This window comes from Cheilinus undulatus, linkage group 11 (genome assembly GCF_018320785.1).
Source record: "Cheilinus undulatus linkage group 11, ASM1832078v1, whole genome shotgun sequence".
NCBI lineage: Eukaryota > Metazoa > Chordata > Actinopteri > Labriformes > Labridae > Cheilinus > Cheilinus undulatus.
The window spans coordinates 16,309,843-16,331,751 of record NC_054875.1 but is presented as its reverse complement, the minus strand read 5'-3'; the positions used below and the strand labels follow the sequence as shown (position 1 = coordinate 16,331,751).

Below are 21,909 nucleotides of genomic sequence, written 5' to 3'. Positions count from 1 at the left end.
GGTCATAACAGAGACAGAATTAAAAAGTTGTTCTCCATCTCTCCAACTCCATCAAGATGACGGACAACAAAAAAGTCCAGCGCAACCTCTGCTACGGAGCCCCCTGAGAAGACAGATGCAGTGTGTCGCTGCCTCCACTGGCCGAGCGTGTCTGCTGTTGTGCAGACCAGTGTTGCCAACTCCTCAGTATGGAAAGTAGCTATTGGCTGTCCTAAAAGTCGCCAGAAGTCGCTAAATGATGTCATCACCTAATTTGCATAATCATGGGTATGCATTTAATTGTAATGGACGCTGTAGGAGAGAGGGAAAACGTCATTAGAGAGACAAAAAATGAGTAAAAAGATCTTTAAGATGTATAGAACTACAAATAAACTTGCTCCTGTCCATTCTTGTTTTTATAACGCCACAGTTCCAACCTTCCTTCTTTATCTGGACTTGGGACTGTCTTCACCATGGTTTAAAAACATTTTTCATTTTTTTCATTCAACTATGCTTTAAACCTTGTCCAAACATAGGACTTGATCTTAATCTGGACAAGATTTCTAACAGTTCAGGTGAAGGTGATGAGTTTGATGCTTCTTGTTATGACGTTTGGGGAGGTGAGGACGTAGTTCTTAATGTTTTTGTGTCTGGACTGTTTACAGCTTTTTTCATTTTCATCTGCCTCCTCATAGCTCCTCTTCCTCTTGTTCTTTCTTGGGGAATAAACAAGGGATGTTGCCCTATCTTCTTCTGAGGCTAAACTTTGATGGTCTTCATATTTCTCATCCTCAGATGTGACACTGCTGTCATCGCTGTTATAGCCGTCTGAGTCACTGTCCAGAAACTCCTCCCACCACCGAAACTCATCGCTGTGGCTTTGATAAGCTGTCTGGTGAATTTCACTCTTCCTTTCTACCTCAGGAACCAGGTTCTCCTCCTGTACTTCTGCAGCTTCCTCTTACTTATCGCTGTCTTCTCTTTCTTGGTCATTAGTATCTAAATCGTTCTCAGAGCTGTTCTGAGGAGGGCTATTCACAGGACTGTTCTCAGGGCTGTTCTCAGGGCTGTTCTCATGGCTGTTCTCAGGAGGGCGGTACTCAGGGCTGTCCTCAGGGCTTCTCTCATAGCCTTCCATGAATTTATTAATCCAATTGTTTTCCTCAAACTCATTAATCCGGTAGTTTTCCTCATTGTTTAGAAATTCCTCGTCAGCATGCACCTGTTGGATTATTGGCTCATTATCGAGACATTGATCAATATCGCCACCTGTGTCATACTCGATGTGGCTGTTCAGAGGTCTAACATGCCTGTCAGGAATTGGGAAAACAAGTCCTTATTCTGGGTTAAAGATAAAGAAGACTTGGTTCCTCACATAGATTCCATCACCGCGACTCTCCATCTCAAAACTGAACACAAATGTCAATCTGACGTAAAACGAAACTTGAAGTTGAGACAAAGACACTTCTTCTGAGAGAGTGCGTTCACTGTTTCATGTGTTCTTTGTTCGAGTGTTAGTTGGACTTTATGTTTGGAATCTGTCTTCTGTCTTGCCCTTGGTTCCATTGTGATGTCCTAATCATAGACAGTAGAAAGAATTGCACAAACCCTGTGTGACATCAGCCGTCTGCTTACAATAGGTGGACTGAAACAGCTCTTGAAGCCACTCGCAGCGGCTTCCATAATTAAATCATATTTGAATCAGGCTGTAAACCAGTTTATTTGTAGTGTAAAAACCTGCTTTTAACAGGTGTCCAGACGGGACATCTGGTGTTCCTGCAGCCAGCCTCAAGTGGACACTCACTGTTGTGCAGTTTTTTGCACTTCCGCATTGGCTTCATTTTTCAAGACCGGAGGTTGCCGCTTGGTCTCACCAAATGACTTGGTTTGATGTTTTCTGGAAAAAAAAAAAAAAAAGGTCATAGAAAGGTGTCATACTTCACGTTCTTATTTACATTTTATTCTTAACAGCTGACTTTGATGCCACTTAGTAGGTTGAGTGAAGCATTTTGCTTCTGTTGGAGGAGTAGTGCTCACCTGCCAGCTGAGTTATTCTGGTGGCAGTGGCTACACTTCCACCTCTCAGACATGTTGTCACCTTAGCCCAAGAAGAAGAGATAGAGGGAGGCCCTCCAAAAACACAACCACTGGCAAGATGATACAGAGTAAACCTGCTAATAAGCATGAAGTCCTTGATTGCTTTACTGACACAATACTCAGCTAAAACAGACTGAAGAATCATTGTGGGTGTGCTTGTTTTGCTTCTTAGAGTCTACCAGACATGGAGAGGGTGAACTTTTTTTGAATACACCACCCTGTCAGATGTAAGAAAAACCAAACCAATCACAAAGTATGTCACATCAGAGATTAGCAGCATTTCTATGTTGTTTTTATTGATAAAGTTGGGAGTTAGCATGCTTTTGAGACTAAATGAGGTCAAGAACTGCTAGTTTTAACTTGATCTGATACCAGGATTACCAGTTCTGATTTTCTGCCTACTATCTGGCAGAGAAGGCAGGCAGTGAACACTGTGAGTTTGGTTTTATCCTGGATTTTTCTCACACTAAGAGGGTTGTTTCTGTCTGTGAGCTGTTACTGCTGGACTATGTAAAAATCTTGAGCTTCTCTGCATCCTAACAGTGTATAACATGACAAAGTTTACTCTATATTTTGTGCTTTTAAAGAGCGTGTTAACCACTTTGATTCCAAATGGTCAGAATACAGGCAGGGCAGGTGAGGGGGGCCCTTAGTAGTCCAGGGCCCCCAGACAATCGCCTACTTTTTAGAATGGTAAAGTCCGCCTCTGTGTAAGAGCAAAGGCTGTCTCCTCTTCAGCATTGTGGCAGAGTAAGTCTATGTATTATATGGACTGGATTTTATTGAAGATCTGTACCTAGTCAAGATTTTATTATGGTACCAGTTTTAATCCAGTATGCCCAAGAAGTCTCTCGAGAGATGTCAAGGAAAGTTGGAGGAACGTTGTGGATTACAAAACGCGACAGACACATGCACAGAGTAGAGATGGGTGATACCGTTTTTTAATTGGATACGATACTGATACTTTTTGATGTAATTTTGTTGATACTGATACCGATACTGATACTTTTGAAGAAAGATTAAAATATTGGACTTGCAAACTTTCAAAAGTTACACATTCCAGGCAGTTAAAAAGGCAAATGCAGGTCATTCAGAAATTTATTTAGGGAGAAACTTCAATTAAATTAAAATGTTTAAGCAGGTAAAAAATAAAATAAACTATAATCATAGCACAAACTTGTATATAGAATTAAAATATCCACAACATAACTAATTTCTTTTCTTTTTTTAAATATAGATAGAAGGGCTATATTAGCCATCTATACCCACTAATTTAAAACAACGATGTAAGAAATACAAGTCATTAAAGATTTTCATAGAAATATTTATTTTGTTATGTTTCTACAATTAGGTCTTTATACACTTTATGGTATTGGCACGTGTTCTCAGTATTTTTTTATGTTTTCTTACACTTTTGAAATTTACTTAGGGACCAGACTGAGTGAGAAGGATGGCCCAGTTCACATCACAGACTATAAAATTATTTCATATGCGAGCAAGTGGAGTTGCTGAAATCTGTCACTCATTAATGACTGGTCCTCAAAGTCACATGGTACGGCAGGATCAACATGTCCGATTGGTCCTTAAAGCCATGTGACACAGACGAGCAGGTAAGGCATGTTTGATTGGTCTCCAAATTCACATGACACAGACTGGCAGTAAAGCCAAAACAGTCTGAAAGAGAGAGAGGCAGGGAGGCAGGGAGGCACTCGGCGGAGAAGCGGTGTTGAAACGTATTTTATAGTACTCATTTGGTATAGATACTTTGCTAAAGGAATCGATACCAAAAGAGTACTTGGTAAATATTGATATATCGATATTTTAGTATTGATACTCCCACCACTAGCACAGACAGACACTGCCAATTATAGTAGTATGATTATATTTGCTTTCTGGCTTTAGTGAATCAGTAAACATCCAATTCATCAGTGCTCCTTATGAGTTATTTCTCACTCATTTTCGGTGTAGGGACTTTGGAAAGAACCGTCAACTTCTAAGACATTATCTTTTCAAGAATTGCCTCTACTTCCATTAAATCATGTGTGTCTACACTGAAATAAAATATGGCCTACTTCATTATTGTTGTTTCCAATTATATATAAAACAACAACAAAAACAACAACAAAAACAAAATACAAGTACATAATGACATCAAAGAACAGCAAGAATGGTGCTCTTTGCTCCACTGTTTTCTATATCTCAAGGTTCAGTCTTAAAAGCAGAGAGCATGACACATCATTACTGCCCCACAGGGACTATAAAAATTTTTCAACCCAATCCAGTCCAATCCAATCTGACCAGCCGTCCCAAAAATCCTTTACAGTGATAGGCTATTCGCCTTGTAAACCATTAATGTAAACCTGAGGTGTTGACTTTTTCTGTTGGTTTCTTTAAGTAGATTACATTCTAAACCTTTATAACCCAACCTTTTGTTTGGTTTTAGTAACTTTGAGCCGCTAATGCTGAGGTATCAAAGCTGCCCATTGATCCTCAAATGTTTCTGTATGTTACCTTAAGTGGAAAAAGGTTTGGACTCCCCTGCTTTAAATGTATAATTGAGTTTTTAGTAATGGATTAAGTGGGTACGTTTTTGTGAAAATGTCACAGAAAGACAAGTGTACAGATTTTGGCTTCAGTTTAGCTTAGTAGATGAATTTTTATTTCATACAACTCAACAACAGCTGCACAAGGGAGCAGCTATCAATGAGAAATCTCAGATGAAGCATCTGTATTGGATCTTTAAAGCTTTGAGCAAAACTATTGAATGGCAGCAGTGGCACAGAGTGGAAATGTGCATGTGTGCCACATTTTTCCACATTAGTCTATAACAGAGCTTTAAAGAGGACCGCATGCCTATTTACCTTGATGAAAACAGCAGGTTCTTTTTAAGTTTATAATAGCAGTTGGCAGATGTGCTTTATCCTGTTCTGCTGCACCCAAGAGTTTTTTTTAAATGTGGCTGCATTAATATATTTTATATATATTTTTATTCAGGTCTAAAGGCCATGCAAAAACACAGTTCCCAAATGTATAGTGCTTAACAAATTTATTAGACCACCCTAACCCTAACCAAAGTAAGGTTTATGCCACAGCTGCCCTAAATTAACAGCATTGGTAATTACCAAAATAATTTTTTATGTTTCTGCAATGATTAATACACCAATATGTAGAAGCTCTTTAACCCAAATGATATTTTTAATGCTAAAATATAATTATTATTGTTATCCATGAATTTTTCAAATTTACTGATTTACAAAAAAACTGAAAAAATAGTAAAGCACATTATTATTTCTTGATTTATATGTCAAATTATAGTTATTCACTTGCATTCCTGAACAGAAAAATGAGTTTTAGTGGTTGAATGTTATGTTTGATTCATTTCTGACATCTCAGAGAAGCCCAGTGAGCTGGCTCAAATTTGGGTAAATTCAGTTTGAAATCCCTCATTCCTGTTCAAAATGGTAAAACGTGGAGAGCTCACTGAAAATGAAAGAGTCCACATTAAAGCACTTCGTGATGCTGGATGGTCTTTGAGACAAATATGACAGGTGGTCTAATAAATTTTATAAGCACTGCATGTTAAAGAAAAATCCATTAGATTGTACAGAGAAGTTGTCACCCAACATTTCTGAATTAATTTGTAAAGGTAACCTGACACGCCAGATTTGTTTCACGCATCCATCTGGAAAACCTTCAACACTAAGTGCTTGGGAAGGGGCAGACGATTTGAAAATAATTAAAAAAAAAAGCTTGGAGTTTGATTGAACATTTTGTCTGTCACATCTTTACAGGCCAATCATAGCAACAAAACATGTAGCCGATGTAGCCGCGACCGGGGTGCGCGTGCACAGCTACCGAGGAATAATGTGAACCATGCTGACTATGGACATATCAGTACTCGACTTTTGTCGTTTTTGAAAAGAAAACAACTCACTTCTGCTTTGTTCTTCTTTTAACAAAGAAATATTAAGTTCTGATAAAACTAGTGCTTTGGCAGCATCCATGCTAAGCTCTTCCGCCATAATTGACCTATGGCTAAGCCACGCCCCCTTCACTCATTCAGACAAACAATGAACATTCAGTGACAGGTGCTATGGCAGATATCACAGTAGGAGACATTTCGTAGGATGCCATTGATGATTTTTGGAGACGGAAAGATTACATGTCCTCTAGAAGTCACCAAAGGGTCTAAACCATGTATTGGAGGGATATATTTATGATTTTATTGTTGAGAAGGTCAATTATAAAGCTTCATTTACAAGCAAAAATTACAAGTCCCAGTGCAAACATGATAAACAGCACCTTGTTGCCATAACCATCTCAGACAAGAAGATAGAGGATCAGCATCAAAGTGCCACTGAAGTTAAGGTTTTTGGCCCAGAATATGAGAAAATATAACGGCCTTTTTACCATCTTTACCAAGGGTTTCTCTCTGTTAGTTTGGTGCTGCAGTATTTACATTGAATCATTCAGCATAACGTTTGCCAACCTTTGTTATCTCAGCTATTATAGATAAGTTAAAAAAGCTAAGCTCTAAAAGTTAATGTTAGTTTAACTAGAGCCCTTTGGACAACAGCTAACAATGATGTACGATCACCAGAGTACAAAAACCAGAACAAAATAGGCCAATGAACTCCCAACAAACAATGTGACATAATGAACAACGCCGTTAGGAGCTAAAGTTAGGCTAACTTTAACGTTAGAGATGTCAGAGATAACTTTATATTTATTTCCAGCAAAGAGACAATATGTTGACTCAAATACAATGTTGACTTACCTTAGAACAGATGTAGACATCCTTGGTAATTTTATTCACATTGAGTTGATGTTGTGGTCTACCGTGCAACTTTATCCAAAGAATACACTTTTCTCGGTTAAGATGTGGCTTAGGAAAGGTTAAAAAATACACCCCGTCACCCAGCCTCTCAGGATGCCTTGTGTCGGAGTTGCATGTTCCCCATGAACACCATTTGACCATTTTTAAACTCAAAATCTCAAAAAACCCTCAAAAAACAAAAACTGACTTTCTGCAATTCATTTCAATGGACGTCTGAGCAGAGGATGTCCGAGTGTGTGGAATGGCTATACCCACTGTGGCAATCATCATGTTGGCTCATCAGGACTTAGCCATAGGTCAATTGCTGCAGCCTCCTGTTGCTGCTTGTTTACGTTATGACTCCACCCTGCCTGAAAGCATTGCCCATTGTTGCTGACTGGTCCTGTCACTTTCTAACGGTTCTGATGGGAGCTTTGCAAGATGGATTCGCCAGCGAGAAGCAAGAAAACGGGCGTATCCATCTGCTTTGCAAGGTTATTGTAAAGGATCATTTTATTTAATGGTGTAATTAGACATGAATTAGCATGTTTTGCTAGCAGTTAGTCCATTCCTTTCTACCTTTTCTTATTTGACAAACATAAAAAAAAAAAATAAAAAAAAAATGATATTGTTCTGGCAGTCTTCTTGTACCATCATAGTTTCTGGTGTTTTTATCCCTGACAAAAGGACAGTACCACTAAAGAATAGCACGGCTTTTTGCACAGCTTTAGCTGTAAAAATGACAAAAAAAGATTACAGCTTATTCACAGAGCATGTGCAAAGGAGAAATCCATGCTAACTGCACACAAACTGCTCAGCCGAGCAAACAGTGCTGTGTCTCAAAATGAGACATAGGAATATTAAAAATTCAGAGCAGAATTGCTCCCCTCAGATGCAAGTCTAAACAAAAGCAACTAATCCACCAAGGTCAATTGTAACTGCCATGGATGCTAAAAGTGCTATAATTTAACACCAGTGAAATACATTAAGTTTAAAACCAGCGCTATATCCCTCTCCCCCATCCTGCTTTTCCTCTTTCCACCTCAGTCAGTCATTACTGTGTATCCTTAGACGGACTTTAACAGCAACAATGCGCTGTAGGAACTCAGCATGAGCCACTTACGAATACATCAGATGCTTGAAATGAAATCAGTCATTAGTGAAATATTTATCTTCCTCTGTTGCTGTGTTCATCGTCTCCTATAGAAAAGCAATATATTGTGTTAACAAAATACCCTGTGAGCTGAAGTGTTTGAGGAACAGTGGTGAGTTTGAAATGGCTTATAATATTTTACAGTATGACATCAAACTTTGTAGCTGCACTCCATACTGTTGGACTACTTTAAAAAGATTAGCTCCTATAAGATTACAGATAATGCTCACCCTCTATATGGTGAATTATATCTGTATGATTTGTATTTCCTTGTCTGTGTACTAAAACTATGTCTCTGCAAAAAACATGCAAATCAGCATGTACAGTGCATGATTAGCCAATTGAGATGTTTTGGTTTTCAGCACTAAACAGTCAAAGATATTTAACCCTGCTGTCACACAGAGGAGAAGCAGGATAGGCAGATGTTGCTCTAGTATTTTCACTGTTTTATTTGCTAATTCTTTTGAAAGGGAGAGAAAGAGCACATGAGGATGTTGGAGAGATTGTCTGTCAGCGACTGGGGGAAAATAAATACATCAATTCTGAAGTAGTTTCCCTTGCCTGTAATTTAGATCTGTTTAAACTTATACTGTGAAGTTTTTACTCTGTTGCTTGCTGTTAATACAATAAAAAAAATCCTGAATGTTCAAATTATTCAATTGAGTCTGGGCCACAAATAATCCTCTAATGTGCCATCATGCATGCGTTTTGCATGTCTCTACAAGAACAAATTCTCCCTCTGAAAATGTTTTTTCTTTTTTGTCTCACTCTTTCATTGTTGTGTTGGTGATGTAAGTACAAAGCCATGATGTGCAACTCCACCTGTGGTTGAACATGCTCCAAGTGAGCTCGGCTGTGGCCGTTTTAGCATCTGCATATAGTCAGCACTAAATCTGTAGTGAATTATTTGCAAAAGAGGAGCTATTAGGGCAAATTTCGTGCTATAGTCGATGCTACTAGCACGGGGAGAAATCTTAGTGAATCTACCCTGTACCCTTTCTTTTTTCTTGTGTGCATTCAACATGTTAAATGATGTGATATTTGTAGCTGTTATATGTAAATAAAGATGTATAGATCAATGCAGTACTCTAGGTAGTGTGATGTCATTTGGCCACAGCGCTCCTCAGCCTATACTATTTCTATGTATTACTTGCCAATCAGGTCTTTATGATATGAACATGATTCCACTGTTAGGGGAGGGAAAAATCATGAAGACGCTACTCTCAATGTAAATCAGAGTGAATGTAGTCATAGGAGCATAAAGATGCGAGTGGAGCTGATATTGTAATGTCTATATTAGTAGAGACACAGAGCCTACCATGGGTCCTGACTGTTGACACCTGTGCAGCTCTGAGAACCGTTATTCCCACCTGGTCTGATCCGCATCATATCCCCATGTCTCAGTGATCACCTGAACAATTTCCCTCCTCGTATGCACATAAACACGGAGCCCCGTTCAACTTCAATAGCCTCTAAAAACAGGAAATAAAGACAAAATATCACTGATGATTTTAGCGTTTATCGCCTTTTGTTTTTACTTGTTTTTTTCCTTTTTATAGAGAAACTCAGGCCATTAAACATGGTGTTATGCATGCAGAGACAGTATTAAAAAGACTGGTGGGAGTCAGGCCATTTGGAGATATGTAAGCATTTATCTTCTGAGCCTCTATAAAGGAAAATAATGAAACAAATCATTGCTTTTAATATGTCTGGATGGTGTGATTCACAGTTTGCAGAGGTATTGTTTCTGTCCAGGCTTGGTGTGACCTGGTCCATGTCTATATAAGAACTCAGCCAAAATGGTCTGATCTGTTGTTTTACATGCTCTGTCTCTACCTGCTTTACTATCAACTAAATGGTCAGGGGTAGCAATGGTTTGGACCCCCAGCTCTTACAGTCACATGTCAATGCATCACTTGGCAGGACACATAACCCCATATTGCAGTGGTGTGTGTGTGAATGTGTAAGGATGTGTATGAATAAGTTAAGTCTGATTTATATAGCGACCTTTGTAATTAGTGTGACAATGGTTGTTAATGGGTAAGTGTGACCTGCGGCAGTCTAAGTACTTTGAGTAGTCAGATGACTGGAAAAGAGCCATAAGCTTAAGTAGATTTACCATTTACCATATTCTCGCTGTAGTAACGCCATACTTTAAGTAGATTTGTTTTTCCCAGATTCATTGCCGTGGTGGTATTCTGTGGTTGTTGCCCCTGTTGCATTGAGTCATATTCAGTCTGGTTGCCCGGTTGTTTTTTCTAATTTTCCATCTTAGGAAGAGGCAGCAAGCTAATTTTTAGTTTTTAGCTTCCTAGCATATCCATGTTACTCAGTCAGGCCAACCCATAGAATTAGCTGCGCCCCTGAAAAACCCAAAGAATGGACCCCAGAAAAATCCTGGTAATCTGTCACTTCTTTTTGCCAGTTTAACCCACCTTTTCCCCCTTTTACCCATTTTTGCAGCTTTTTGAAAATGTTTTTGCCCTTTCATGCCATTTCATGCCACTTTTCCCCTGTATTTGCTGTTGTTACCCCATTCATGGCAATTTTCAGCTTATTATATCATTTTTTTGTCACTTTCAACCCGTCATACCCTGTATTTTTCTCTTTTCTTAATTTTTCCCAATTCTATTCAAATAAAAGTTCTGTTTTTTCTTATTTATATTTATATTTGTGCACTTTATGGCTTAGCTATGGAGACTAACACTATTTTCCAAGCAGTGGTCACTGTGCCCATCCACATTGTTAATGTTACCAAAAGGGTTGTTTTGTTTTCAGAAAGGTGGTCTACATTGTGAAAAAGACTATATTTTTACTACAGCAACACATTTATTTTTTGTTGTAGTTTTGATAAGAGTGGATACCTATCAGCTTAAAAATAAAATATGGATATCCCGGCTTAATTTCACAATGGACCATGATTTTTCTGACCTCCATGTGCCCTCAGTTTGGCTGGGCCCCATAAGCTCTCCGCTTTTTCCTCCCGTATGGGCGACATTGCTCACAGAGACTGCCTGATTGTAACTGGTGTAGAAAAATTATGCCGTAGGTAGTAAGATGGTGATGAATAACATCTTGGAAAGAAATATTTGATGATTCTGTTTTCAAAAATGATGCTATTATTTCAGCTTTAATTTTCCAGTTCCCCCTCTCTCTCCTGCAGGTTTCCACAACCGCCCAGCACTCCCAGGCGAGCCCCTTAGGGGTCAGGACCCCCAGTTTGAAAAACACTGTACTAGTGTGCCTTACTCATCTATCTTGCATTCATAACAAGGCTTTCTTTTCGAAGTGTTGAGACTACTGATCAAGATCCCACTTGATCACAGTGTTTTGATCTACCATACCAAGTTATTTGTTCTCAGTTAAAGCTGCAGTGAAAGCCTCAGGGCGAAATGTACAGATGCACTCTTAGATAAGAAAACATCATTAAAAGAATACCAGCTACAGCTGTGTAGGGGCTCCTGTTAAGGGATTATAAAATAAAACAGAGGTCTATAGTCTTAGTTTATGAGTTAGACCTGAGTAATGTTTGATCTAGTTATAAACACATTTGAATTTACATCTAAATCCTGAGAATGATACGCGTCTCAGGACTTGGAGAAGACTCAGACTTGGTTATCCATTACAGCTGGCTGTGCTGTAATGGAATAATTCATATCATCCCTCAATTATGAAAAGCAGTGGATGAGCATGTCATCAATATTTACTGAAGAGCAAAATTGTTCAGGGTAGTCAAGTGAGCTGCCCTCGTTATTCTGCAGAGTGCAGTGGGTTTGTACAGTACAGAAGACTAAAGAGGGCATGGTTCTCAGACATGAACAACAGGAGCTAAAGCACTTGTATCACAAATGATGGTAATTACATACCTATGTCTTTATTTTGTCTTTTTGCAGGCTTGGCAGTTCACCAGATAATCACAATCACTGTGTCTCTCATTATGGTTATCGCAGCCTTGATCACAACACTCGTCCTTAAAAACTGGTAGGAAAGATTCCTTTACCAATTCAGACATGAACATTAGTAAACTAAAGTACAAGGTATGATTTTATGTTTGTTTCTTCTCTTTGGTGCGTGTTTTTGTAGCTGTGCGCAGTCAGGAAATGGCCGCCACAATAGCCATCAGCGCAAGATCCACCAGCAGGAAGAAAGTTGCCAAAATTTGACAGACTTCACCCCAGCCCGGGTTCCCAGCAAAGTGGACATATTCACTGCCTACAATGAAAGCCTACAGTGCTCACATGAGTGCGTTCGGACTGCTGTGCCGATTTACACTGATGAGATGATCCAGCAGACGCCTGTGTACAAAACTGCTTACAATGGAAACAGGTATGCTGACTCAGGACCAGTTTCTCTTCATAAAGGGGGGATGCTCGCTAATAAAAAGACGACTTCAGTCAGCCAGCACTGATAACCCAAAGCCCCCATTCCATAATGATGTCTGAGTCTTCTGCAGTTATTATCACTAATATTATTAGAGTCTAATGGCCTAAATCTACTGAAATCCAAAATGAAGTGACACAGATAGACCATTTAAAAATGGGTTATGGAATCAGTGTCTGCTTCCTAATTATGATAGTTTTATGAGAGGAGAATGTCCTAATAATACACATGTAAAGTAAAGGAAAAATACATGACAATTGCAGCACATTAGAGATAACACTGGATTCCTTTCCCTACATTTTTACTGACATTCCTATTCATTTAATTTTATTATTTTTGCTGTGTTACAAACAAGGATATGAATTCTACTCTTTTACTACCTGATAGACCTTTTACACCCATGTCACTATTATGACATCCCTATCTACAGGTGGGGGCGGGGCAATGCAGGACAGACTGTGTGACATCAGATACAAAAGGTCTTTATTATCTTAGATTATATATCATGTTTAGCCATCTTTTATGTCACTGAAATGCTTGGAAATCAAGTTATTTGCTCTCTTTTTCTTGCATTTGATTTAACCTCTTTTTCTGTTGAATATGTTGGTTTGAAAATATTTTCAGTGAAAATCTGCCTCTTTTTTCAGTGCCGAAACAATAATGGAGTTGTAATGTCTGTGCTTTAATGCATAGTGCATACAAAATTGTTGACCCCCTTGTATTGATTTTATAAATCAATCATGGTCAATATAATTTAGCTTTTTTGACAAAAAATGACAGATTTCTAGAAAGTAATGTTGATTACCTTCATGCTTCACAGTGGGGATGGTGTGTTTGTGGTAATGTGCAGTATTTTGTGTCCAAAAAGATTGCCAAAGGGCACCATTTTGCTCTACATAGACCAAGGAATTTTCTTGACCATCCCCCACATGCCTTATGGTTAACTCTTGTGGAGATTTAATATCAGTTTTCTTCAGCAGTGGCTTTCTCATTGGCATAAAGCATTGGTGAAGACCTGGGAAACAGTTGTTGCATGCAGTCTCTCCCATCTCAGCTGCTGAAGCTTTTAGGGTGTACTCACACTAGGCCACCCGTACCATGCCGTATTCTAACCGTGCTGAAGCCCATTTGACCCCCTCCCCTGTCCCCCCTTTGGCCCGCACTCACATTGCTCAACACATCCAGGCCTGGGCACGGATACGTCTCGCGCTGACGTCATTACAGGAAGCATCCACCGTTGATGACTCAGTATGTATAAGTGTTGTTTTTTAGACTGTAATATAGTTACAGATTTATACGATATCTGATCTGACACCAGAATTATTTCCCCTGACCTGGAATCAGCTACATTAATAGCGGAGAGTTATTGCTCACCGTGTATAATCTGGAGCCTTCTCAGAGTTCTAAGCACTTCTGCTGAATGAAACCTGGACTTTTTAACTCGTATGAGCCCCTACAGTCATTCCTCTGTGTGTCCTTATACTATCTGAATCCCTTGGCATTCCTTTATGCACCATGAACTGTGCCTTTTCTCAGCATAATCCTGGATGCCTGATGCACCAAACAAGCTCTCATGTGTCCTGAGCAGGATTAAATGTTCAGTTTAAAGGTTTTTTGTTTTGTTTTTTTACCATGACGAGAGCAATTTTAACCATCTGATGAGAGCTGGAGGTGAAAACGCCTCAGGATTAATAACCGATGCTCCATTCAAATGTCAGCGATCAAGATCCCACTTTCAGTTCTTGGTGACATGAAATAGAATTAGAGGTAAGTTATTTCAGTGGATGATATTTTGGCATTATAATTTTTTAATAAGAGAGGTTAAATCAGCCGTGTGATTAACCCCGGCACACACTTGTCCACATATTTGGCACCCTCCTTTATGCAAGGAGGATCAAAGGTGTTTGTTATCCGGTGAGCTGCTGTTTGTGACCAAACAAAGGAAGAAGCTTTATTTTACAAACCAAAAATCCTCTTACAGTCATTAAAGCCTGACTTTACCAGAAACTGGTCAGAAATGTGGACTGTACTGGGATCCTGCTGTCTCTACCATGCAGCTGCTGCCTGGTGGGCTCTCTGAGGCGGGTCCTCTTGTTACTTCATGCTACGTCACATTCCCGCGCGAAGTGTGCCGCGCCGAAGCACGGAACGATTGCACTCACACTGGCTGAACTTACCAGACTTTAGGCTGAAACGGGCCCAGGCACCGTACGGATGGCCTAGTGTGAGTACACCCTTAACACCTTCAGAGAAGTCAGAGGTGTCGTGATGGCCACTCTCACTAGTCTCCTTCTTGCACGGTCACTCGGTTTGTGAGGATTGCTTGATCTAGGCAGATTTACACATGTGCCACGTTCCTTTCATTTCTTGATGATGTATTTAACTGAATTCTCTCCAGTGCCTTGCAGTTTTTTGTGCATCCCCTGACTTAAACTTTTCAACAACCTTTTCTCTGAGTTGCTTGGAATGTTCTTTTGTCTTTATGGTGAAATGGTAGCCATGAGTACTGATTAACCAGTGGCACAACCTTCCAGATACAAATACCGGCACTAATTGGCTGGACCTAAGTTGAATTAGATCAGTCCGTGAAGGGGGTGAATTTTCATACAATCACTTCTTCTTCCGTAGTTTTGTTAAAAAACCCAAATGACCATGAGTGTAGGCATAACAGCCCCAAAAGAAAAATCTAAACATTTGAATATTAAGAAAATAATGATGAATACAATAAAAAAGAAGTTAGAGTAAAACTTCAGCCAGTACTTCAAACTGAAATGAAAAAAATAAGGTTGTGGTATAAAGTCACACCATTTATATTACCATGGTAACCAAATTGGAGTTCAAGTATATGGTCACTCATTTATAAAATATTAAGAAGTGGACGCTCTTACTAATAAGGGAAAAAAGTTATACTAAGGAGCAAAATACGAATAGGAACATGGGGATTTTGATGATATCTTTAACCAGTTCTGACTGCATGTCATACAAAGGATACATACATTTACTGATCCAGCAGATACACATTCCACTTTAGACTCTTACCTTTTATTCTTTATCCCACAGGCCTTCCCCCACTGAAAGACAGCTGATTCCTGTGGCCTTTGTGTCAGAAAAATGGTTTGAGATTTCATGTTGACAAGCTGAAGGCCCTGATCACTTCCTGTGGGTGGAAGAGACTTCCTCTGTTCACACTCTGGTGGGTACTGTGCTACTTTATCGTCTTACAAATCACCGTCCGAGCCTCAGCCACCTGCCCCACTTTGGGAATAGAAGGAAACTTGGCATATGTTTGTTAAATCTGACACAATTCTATTCCTTTCAGTGTCCTGCAGAGAAAAATCTAGCTCAGGGCATAATGAGAGGTCTTTAATTCAGATAAGAGAGTAGAGATATCATCAGCCTTTTCACTTTAATCCTACAATTACTGATTTTAATGTTTCTGTACAAACACATAATTTATATGTATGTCATCACTCCCAATCTTACATTAACATTACTGTATATTTCGGGGAGTAAAGAGGCACGTAAACTTGACTAGTGACTTATTTTCATGCATGGCTTATTATGCAAGAATGGCCTGCATCTGAAATTCAATGTGTGAATGTTAAACACATGCTCTGGCCCCACAGTGTTATTGGTGGGAGCTCGAGGGGAGGTGTAACGTCTGCTATTGACCCAGATTTTAAAAGGAATAAATTGCCTGCAGGTAGTGCAGTGAGAGGACAGTGCCTCTACAGTATCTGGACACACATTAGTCTCAGTCATCTCAGTTCTGTGCTGCAAGCTCCCACTGCTGTTGTCCTAAAAGACACAGGATATCATTTTGCCACAAATGAAATGTATACCTTTGTAGACTGTGTTAAAGCAGGCATTCATAGTCCAGGTTTTAGTACAGAAAAGCCCTCTCTCCCAGAGAAAAGCTCAGGGCTGCATCTTTTTATAGGATAGGAACAGTTTCCAGTTTAATAGCACAAGTTTAAGCTGACTGGTTTCTATGAAGCAGTAATAACCCTTTTTTTTTCTTTTCTGCATTTCCACAGGATCCAGTTGGAAACAAGAAACACACAAAGCGTCTTTTGTAAAATAGTGTGATCACTCTTTGGACACTGGTTAAGATGTTTATTTTTCTAGCTATGATGAGCGGAGCAGCCACATCGCTGCCAATCCATATTTCCAGGAGCGTGCAGTCATTTAGTTTTAGATTATATCTAGGTATATTTACAGGAGGTGGGGGACAAGACTGTGGACTTCAAGTACATCTCAAGAAAAAAAAACACTTGACATATGAAAAAAGGAATCCACGGAGCTGCTGTGGGTAGAAGATGAACTGTATTTCTGAACAATGTGCCAATAATGCCACTATGTGCCACAACATGGATAGCAGGAAGATTCAACAACAACTTATGGACTTAATGAGTGCTATATTATCCCTGTATCAACTTCAACTACATTTTTTAAGAAATGTGAAAGATTAAAAAAATGTGACAAATGTATTTGAATATGTTTTGAAATAGTTTTAAGAAATGTGTTATAAAAGACTGTAAAAGATATTTATATGAAGCACTATTCTATTAGTAGGGGAAGATGGAAAAAAGAAACGGTATATGCTTTATTGAAATGTTGATTTTAAAAACCTGTTTCTAGTGGTCCCATTTTAAAAGAGAATAGTTATATCTATTTTTTTACACAAAAAAAGAGTCTGCCACAGACCTTACAGTAGAGGTCTAAAGCACCAAGGATCATGCGCTGTTAAAGCTAGGGTAGGCAATTTATACAAGAAGCATTTTCTTAGTGTCTTTGCATCCTCAATGAATCAAAACCCACATTATCTTTGGTTGTTGAAGGCTTGTAGTAAGCCTGTTCAGTCATTTCATTCAGCCTGCATGAAATGATTTACCTGCCACTCTACTTGTCTACCTGTGCACTCTGCCTGTATGCTCACCGGGCATGACCAGAGTCTTCCACAACTAAAGCTCACCAGCTAGTCACACAAGAAAGCAGAAAGTGATAGTTTATATCTTAGCGTGATCCCCACTGCATGTCCAGGCAGTGTTACACAAAAGCTCTTGCTTTTCATTTCAGCATGCATGCTCACAGGTGTAGCAGCCACATCGCTTGCAGGGGTGCAAAGCCCGTGCAGCACAGTACAAAGAGAGAATAGGTGGCTCACCCATTTGGCAGTGCATGAGTCTCCTCAAAAATAAGATTGAATGACTGGTTAAGGATCCTGTGGAAAGTGTTGTTTAAAAAACACAAAGTTAAATGTTCCAATGTCTTATTATCCATTTGCGCAAAACCCAACATGATAAATTTCACAATGATTTAAGACGGTTTATTTATGACAATAAATATTGACAAACTTAATATTAAGAAACAGTTCTGGAGGCAGAAGCATAGCAGCACTGGAAGTGACTTGAGGTGCTGCTCTGACATGCAGTGTATTCCTAGAATTACAGCGTGACCTAGCAGTTTGCAACATGAGGGAGCATCGATGTAAAAATTAGCTTGATTATACTGATTCCTAATACAATGTCCTAACAGCCCACGAGCGAAGCAGCATGATACAAATTGTGCCCCATCGTCTCTCTGTCCCTCATGTCTACATGGACAAAGACAAGGGATTAGGGAGGGACAAAAATGAAACCAATTTTTGAGTGCCATACAGGAATATTTTCTTAATTTTTTCCACTTCTCACAGTGCTTGTTAGCTGGGGGTTGTTGTGCATTAACAATCCCCATATCCAAGATTCACATGATTAGCACTGACTTTTCAAGTCAGGTCAGCTCTACTTGTACAGCATGTTTACAGCAGCCTGCTTTGTCCAGTGTGTTTTACAGAGTAATATTGAAAGTACTGGTAAAATCAATGAAAATAGAACATCATACATAATTGTAAAAGTAATAGGCGACACTATTTAGCTTACCATCATCAGAAGCTGTCAAAATGAAAGCGCTGGATGCCAAATAAGGGAAATTACAATTCCCAGGGCAGAAAAGCAAATATATTAGCCATAGCAATGTGGACATATCTGTGCATTGTGGAGCCATATCTCATGCTCACGTGCTGTTAAGACATGGTGCGAGGTTAACCAGAACGCTCTGTTTTCGACTCAATACCTACTTATCATGCAATCCAACATTTGTTTAAAGTTGAAGACTGTTGCATATTTCTGTTGATTCTTACTCTTCATAGCTTCTTCCAATTTGCCTACCCAAGCTTTAATTGAGACTCAAATCCAAGCTGAGATTATCACCAAGACAAGTAACTGAAAGCAAATGGTGCAACGTCAATCCACTGGCACCCCAGTTACTTATTATTTAAAATGTATTTGCACCTGATTCACTTACTGAAGAAAGAAAACAAAAGGTTGCTGTGTTGCAGAACTACTGCGGCAACACTTCCCATTGCAGCAAATTCATGCTCAGACCAAGGGCAGACTGCATGGAGCTGGACAGGACATTTATATTGCCTCAGGTTTGTCCAGCTCTAGCATTTTTAGACAAGTGATGGGTTCTGATTCAGATCAGAGGTTAAAATTCAAAGGGGTAGAACAGATTCAATATGAGCTTCAAATTAAAAAAACAACATAAATTGAATTGCTAGAGCTACAAAAATAACGATAATTAGTTCCACTTGATTTAAATGAATTAATTTTGAAACTTTGTGTCTAAAAGATGGTCAGTGATAAAGAACATGTACCGATTCTTTGAATGTGGATTCTGAAATTGTTCTCAGTTTTAAAGACATGAATGAGGGAGAAGGTATTGCAAATGAGGTTCCCACATCATCAAAATGTATTTTTAATGCAGAGAATGAAATTTGTCTGCGTAGTGTTTGAGCCAGGTTTACTCAGTACTTGAGGACAACATTTCTAGCATATCAGACTTTCAGCTATCACAGCCAGGAAGTTGGTGGATGTGCACAAATTTGAATGTGTTCGTTTGTGCTGAAGGATGGAGAGCAGAAATAAATTACAGACTTAGAAGAATTAGTTCAATTTTGTTCTTATAAAAACCTAAAACATTTGTCAGTGTGTTCCTGAAGTAAGGGGATTATGAAAAACCAATAAGCTGCTGCCAAATTGGTTCTAACAATCTCTTAAGGTAGGAAAATGGTCAGGGAGAACACTAAAGCTCATCAAAGAGCCTTCTAGCACCAATACTTTCACTATCAACCTCAAGCTCTTGATGCCAGATTACCTTTGTCCTAAGCTTTGAGGAAGCCACCCATGAATCTACCTTTTATTGTGCTGTGGATTTTTACAAAGCACAATTCAAACTCTGTAATTGTAAACGTCTTGGGCTGCAGACAGCAATATGTAAAGACTGAATAGGTGTGTTTTATTGGGTCTCAGCGGTAGATCTCCAATATCTGGCTGACAGGAGTCACTTCCATTAATGGACAAAGAAAACAGGTTGTGCTGGTACGATTGTTATGTGTAAATGTGAGCCATTTAGGAGGTGCAGAGACAGCGTGGGTAAAACACTGTGGTGCAAAATCTGATTTTGCCCGTTCATAACAGGAAAACCATTGTCATGAATGACCCATACCAATTCAGCCTCTCAGTGTGTGTCAGGCTGTGGAGTTGCTTCTTTACATATATATTTTTTTGAATGAAGAGTGTTATCTTACTAGAGGGTTATGAAAAGTTACTGTATATTATACACATGTAAATGTATTTTCTATATATTTGCTTCTATTTGTGTACAGGTGTGTTTTTCAAGACCTCTCCTTTTTTGGGAAGGTCTGGCTAGGTTGGGGATAGTGTCTTTGTTTACATGTGTACAACAGTATTTCTTTTAAAACACAAAACTAACCTTGTGCCAAGCTTCCTACCTGCACTTTCAAGCAGTACTTGTATTATATATTAAGGTAACAAGTATAATACTCAGTAGACGCTGCAGTAGCTCAGAGACTACGGTGATTATCAGTTGGAATGTGTGAAAGTCACTGAGTGGTTTAAGGAGATACTGGGATCACATCTTGGGTTCTGCTGTTTCATGGTTGGCATGGAAATAAATGTCTGTTTTTAAACACCATTTCAACGTGAATTCTAATTTAGATCGGTACATAAAGGAAGGCCACAAGAAGTTAGGTGATGTATTCTGCTGTCAGAGGCATCTTAACAAGCTTAAATTGTAATGGTTTTGTTTGATGATTAAGGGAAATTGGCCACCTTTATTCAGTTTGGCCTTGCAAGAGCTTTTTGAGTGTTGAAAAAACTCACATTCAAGAGCAAAAAGGTTGCCAACCACATTTGTTTATCCCTTTTTCAAATCTTTTGAGCAAACTTAGGGAAATATGATTTGAAGTGGGTTATATCTTAAAGGGATATTTTGGTATTTTAAAGTTAAATTGTATATATATATATATATATATATATATATATATATATATATATATATATATATATATATATATATAAAGTTGTATAAGACACTTGGCAATAGTAGTGGCATTAGTGTGCTGCCTCTTTAAGCAGAACACACTAGGAGCACCGGCAGGGCAAGGTTATACAGCACTACAGATGGGTACAGTAGCTCCACAAAATTTAGCAAGTTTTAGGTAAAAATGGGCCAAAAAAATTTAAAATGGTTCACACGTATGCTGTTTGGAAAAATCTTGAAACATTTTGTTTTCACTATCAAAGTCCCCATGCCCAAACAACAGATCCGCTGATGGATATGCTGAGGAGGAAGAGCACATAGCCAAAGGTTGTCTTACAAAATAGTGCCAAACACAGAGGCTGTCTCGGTGAAAAATAAGACGCTTAAAATATTTTTGATATAGTGAACATTTGAGCCAACATTGTTTTTCAGCCCACCTTTACCTAAAATGTGCTAAATTGCTCGGAGCAACTGTACCCATCTGTACTGCTGTATAACCTTGCTTCCTTGCTGTTGCTCCCAACACAATCTGCTTAAAGAGGGAATGCACACTGAAATCTCTGGAGGCTACTGCCTCTTCTTTTGACATGTACCTTATCCAACCCTGCATCATCAAAAATACCCAAATATCCTTTTAAAATGATTAAACTAAATATTATGTTTCTCTTTATATTGCACTTTTTACATACAATGAACTGAGTCTCACTTCTTCACTTGATGAAAATTAGGCTGATCAGTGAAGTATAGGCCAACCTAGAATCCAAATATCAGTGTTAAGATTTAGAAGATCATAAACAACTGCAAACAAATGTTATTATGTGGTGCTATCCCTAGAAGTTAAATAAACGTTAATGCATCCATACAGATCTAGTATGTGCATGGGACCCCGGGAAGTAGGAGTCACCAAGGGGAATTCAATGACCTGGCTGTGACCAGACGTTTGGCAACAGCCACTAAACCTTGATCACTGCCAGAGGGAGTGCCCTATGTCTGTCCATTTGTATGCAGATGTTAATACCTTTGGGTCTCCGAAGTTAAAGATCTGTCGGTTTTCATTAAAGCAAACTTCTTGTTTTGCTTATAGCAACAGCAATAATTG

General features: G+C 38.9%; 1 protein-coding gene across 1 annotated transcript in view; it reads left to right on the top strand.

The window, feature by feature from the left end:
* Positions 1-20,721, top strand: part of ajap1 (adherens junctions associated protein 1) — a 91,127-nt gene extending 70,406 nt beyond the window's left edge. The window contains exons 3-6 of the mRNA XM_041799711.1: positions 11,939-12,026; positions 12,129-12,371; positions 15,486-15,618; positions 16,463-20,721. Of these exons, the coding sequence (XP_041655645.1) occupies positions 11,939-12,026; positions 12,129-12,371; positions 15,486-15,558 (404 nt within the window). The 3' untranslated portion in view covers positions 15,559-15,618; positions 16,463-20,721. The remainder of the gene's footprint in view (positions 1-11,938; positions 12,027-12,128; positions 12,372-15,485; positions 15,619-16,462) is intronic.
* The last annotated feature ends 1,188 nt before the right edge of the window (positions 20,722-21,909 follow it).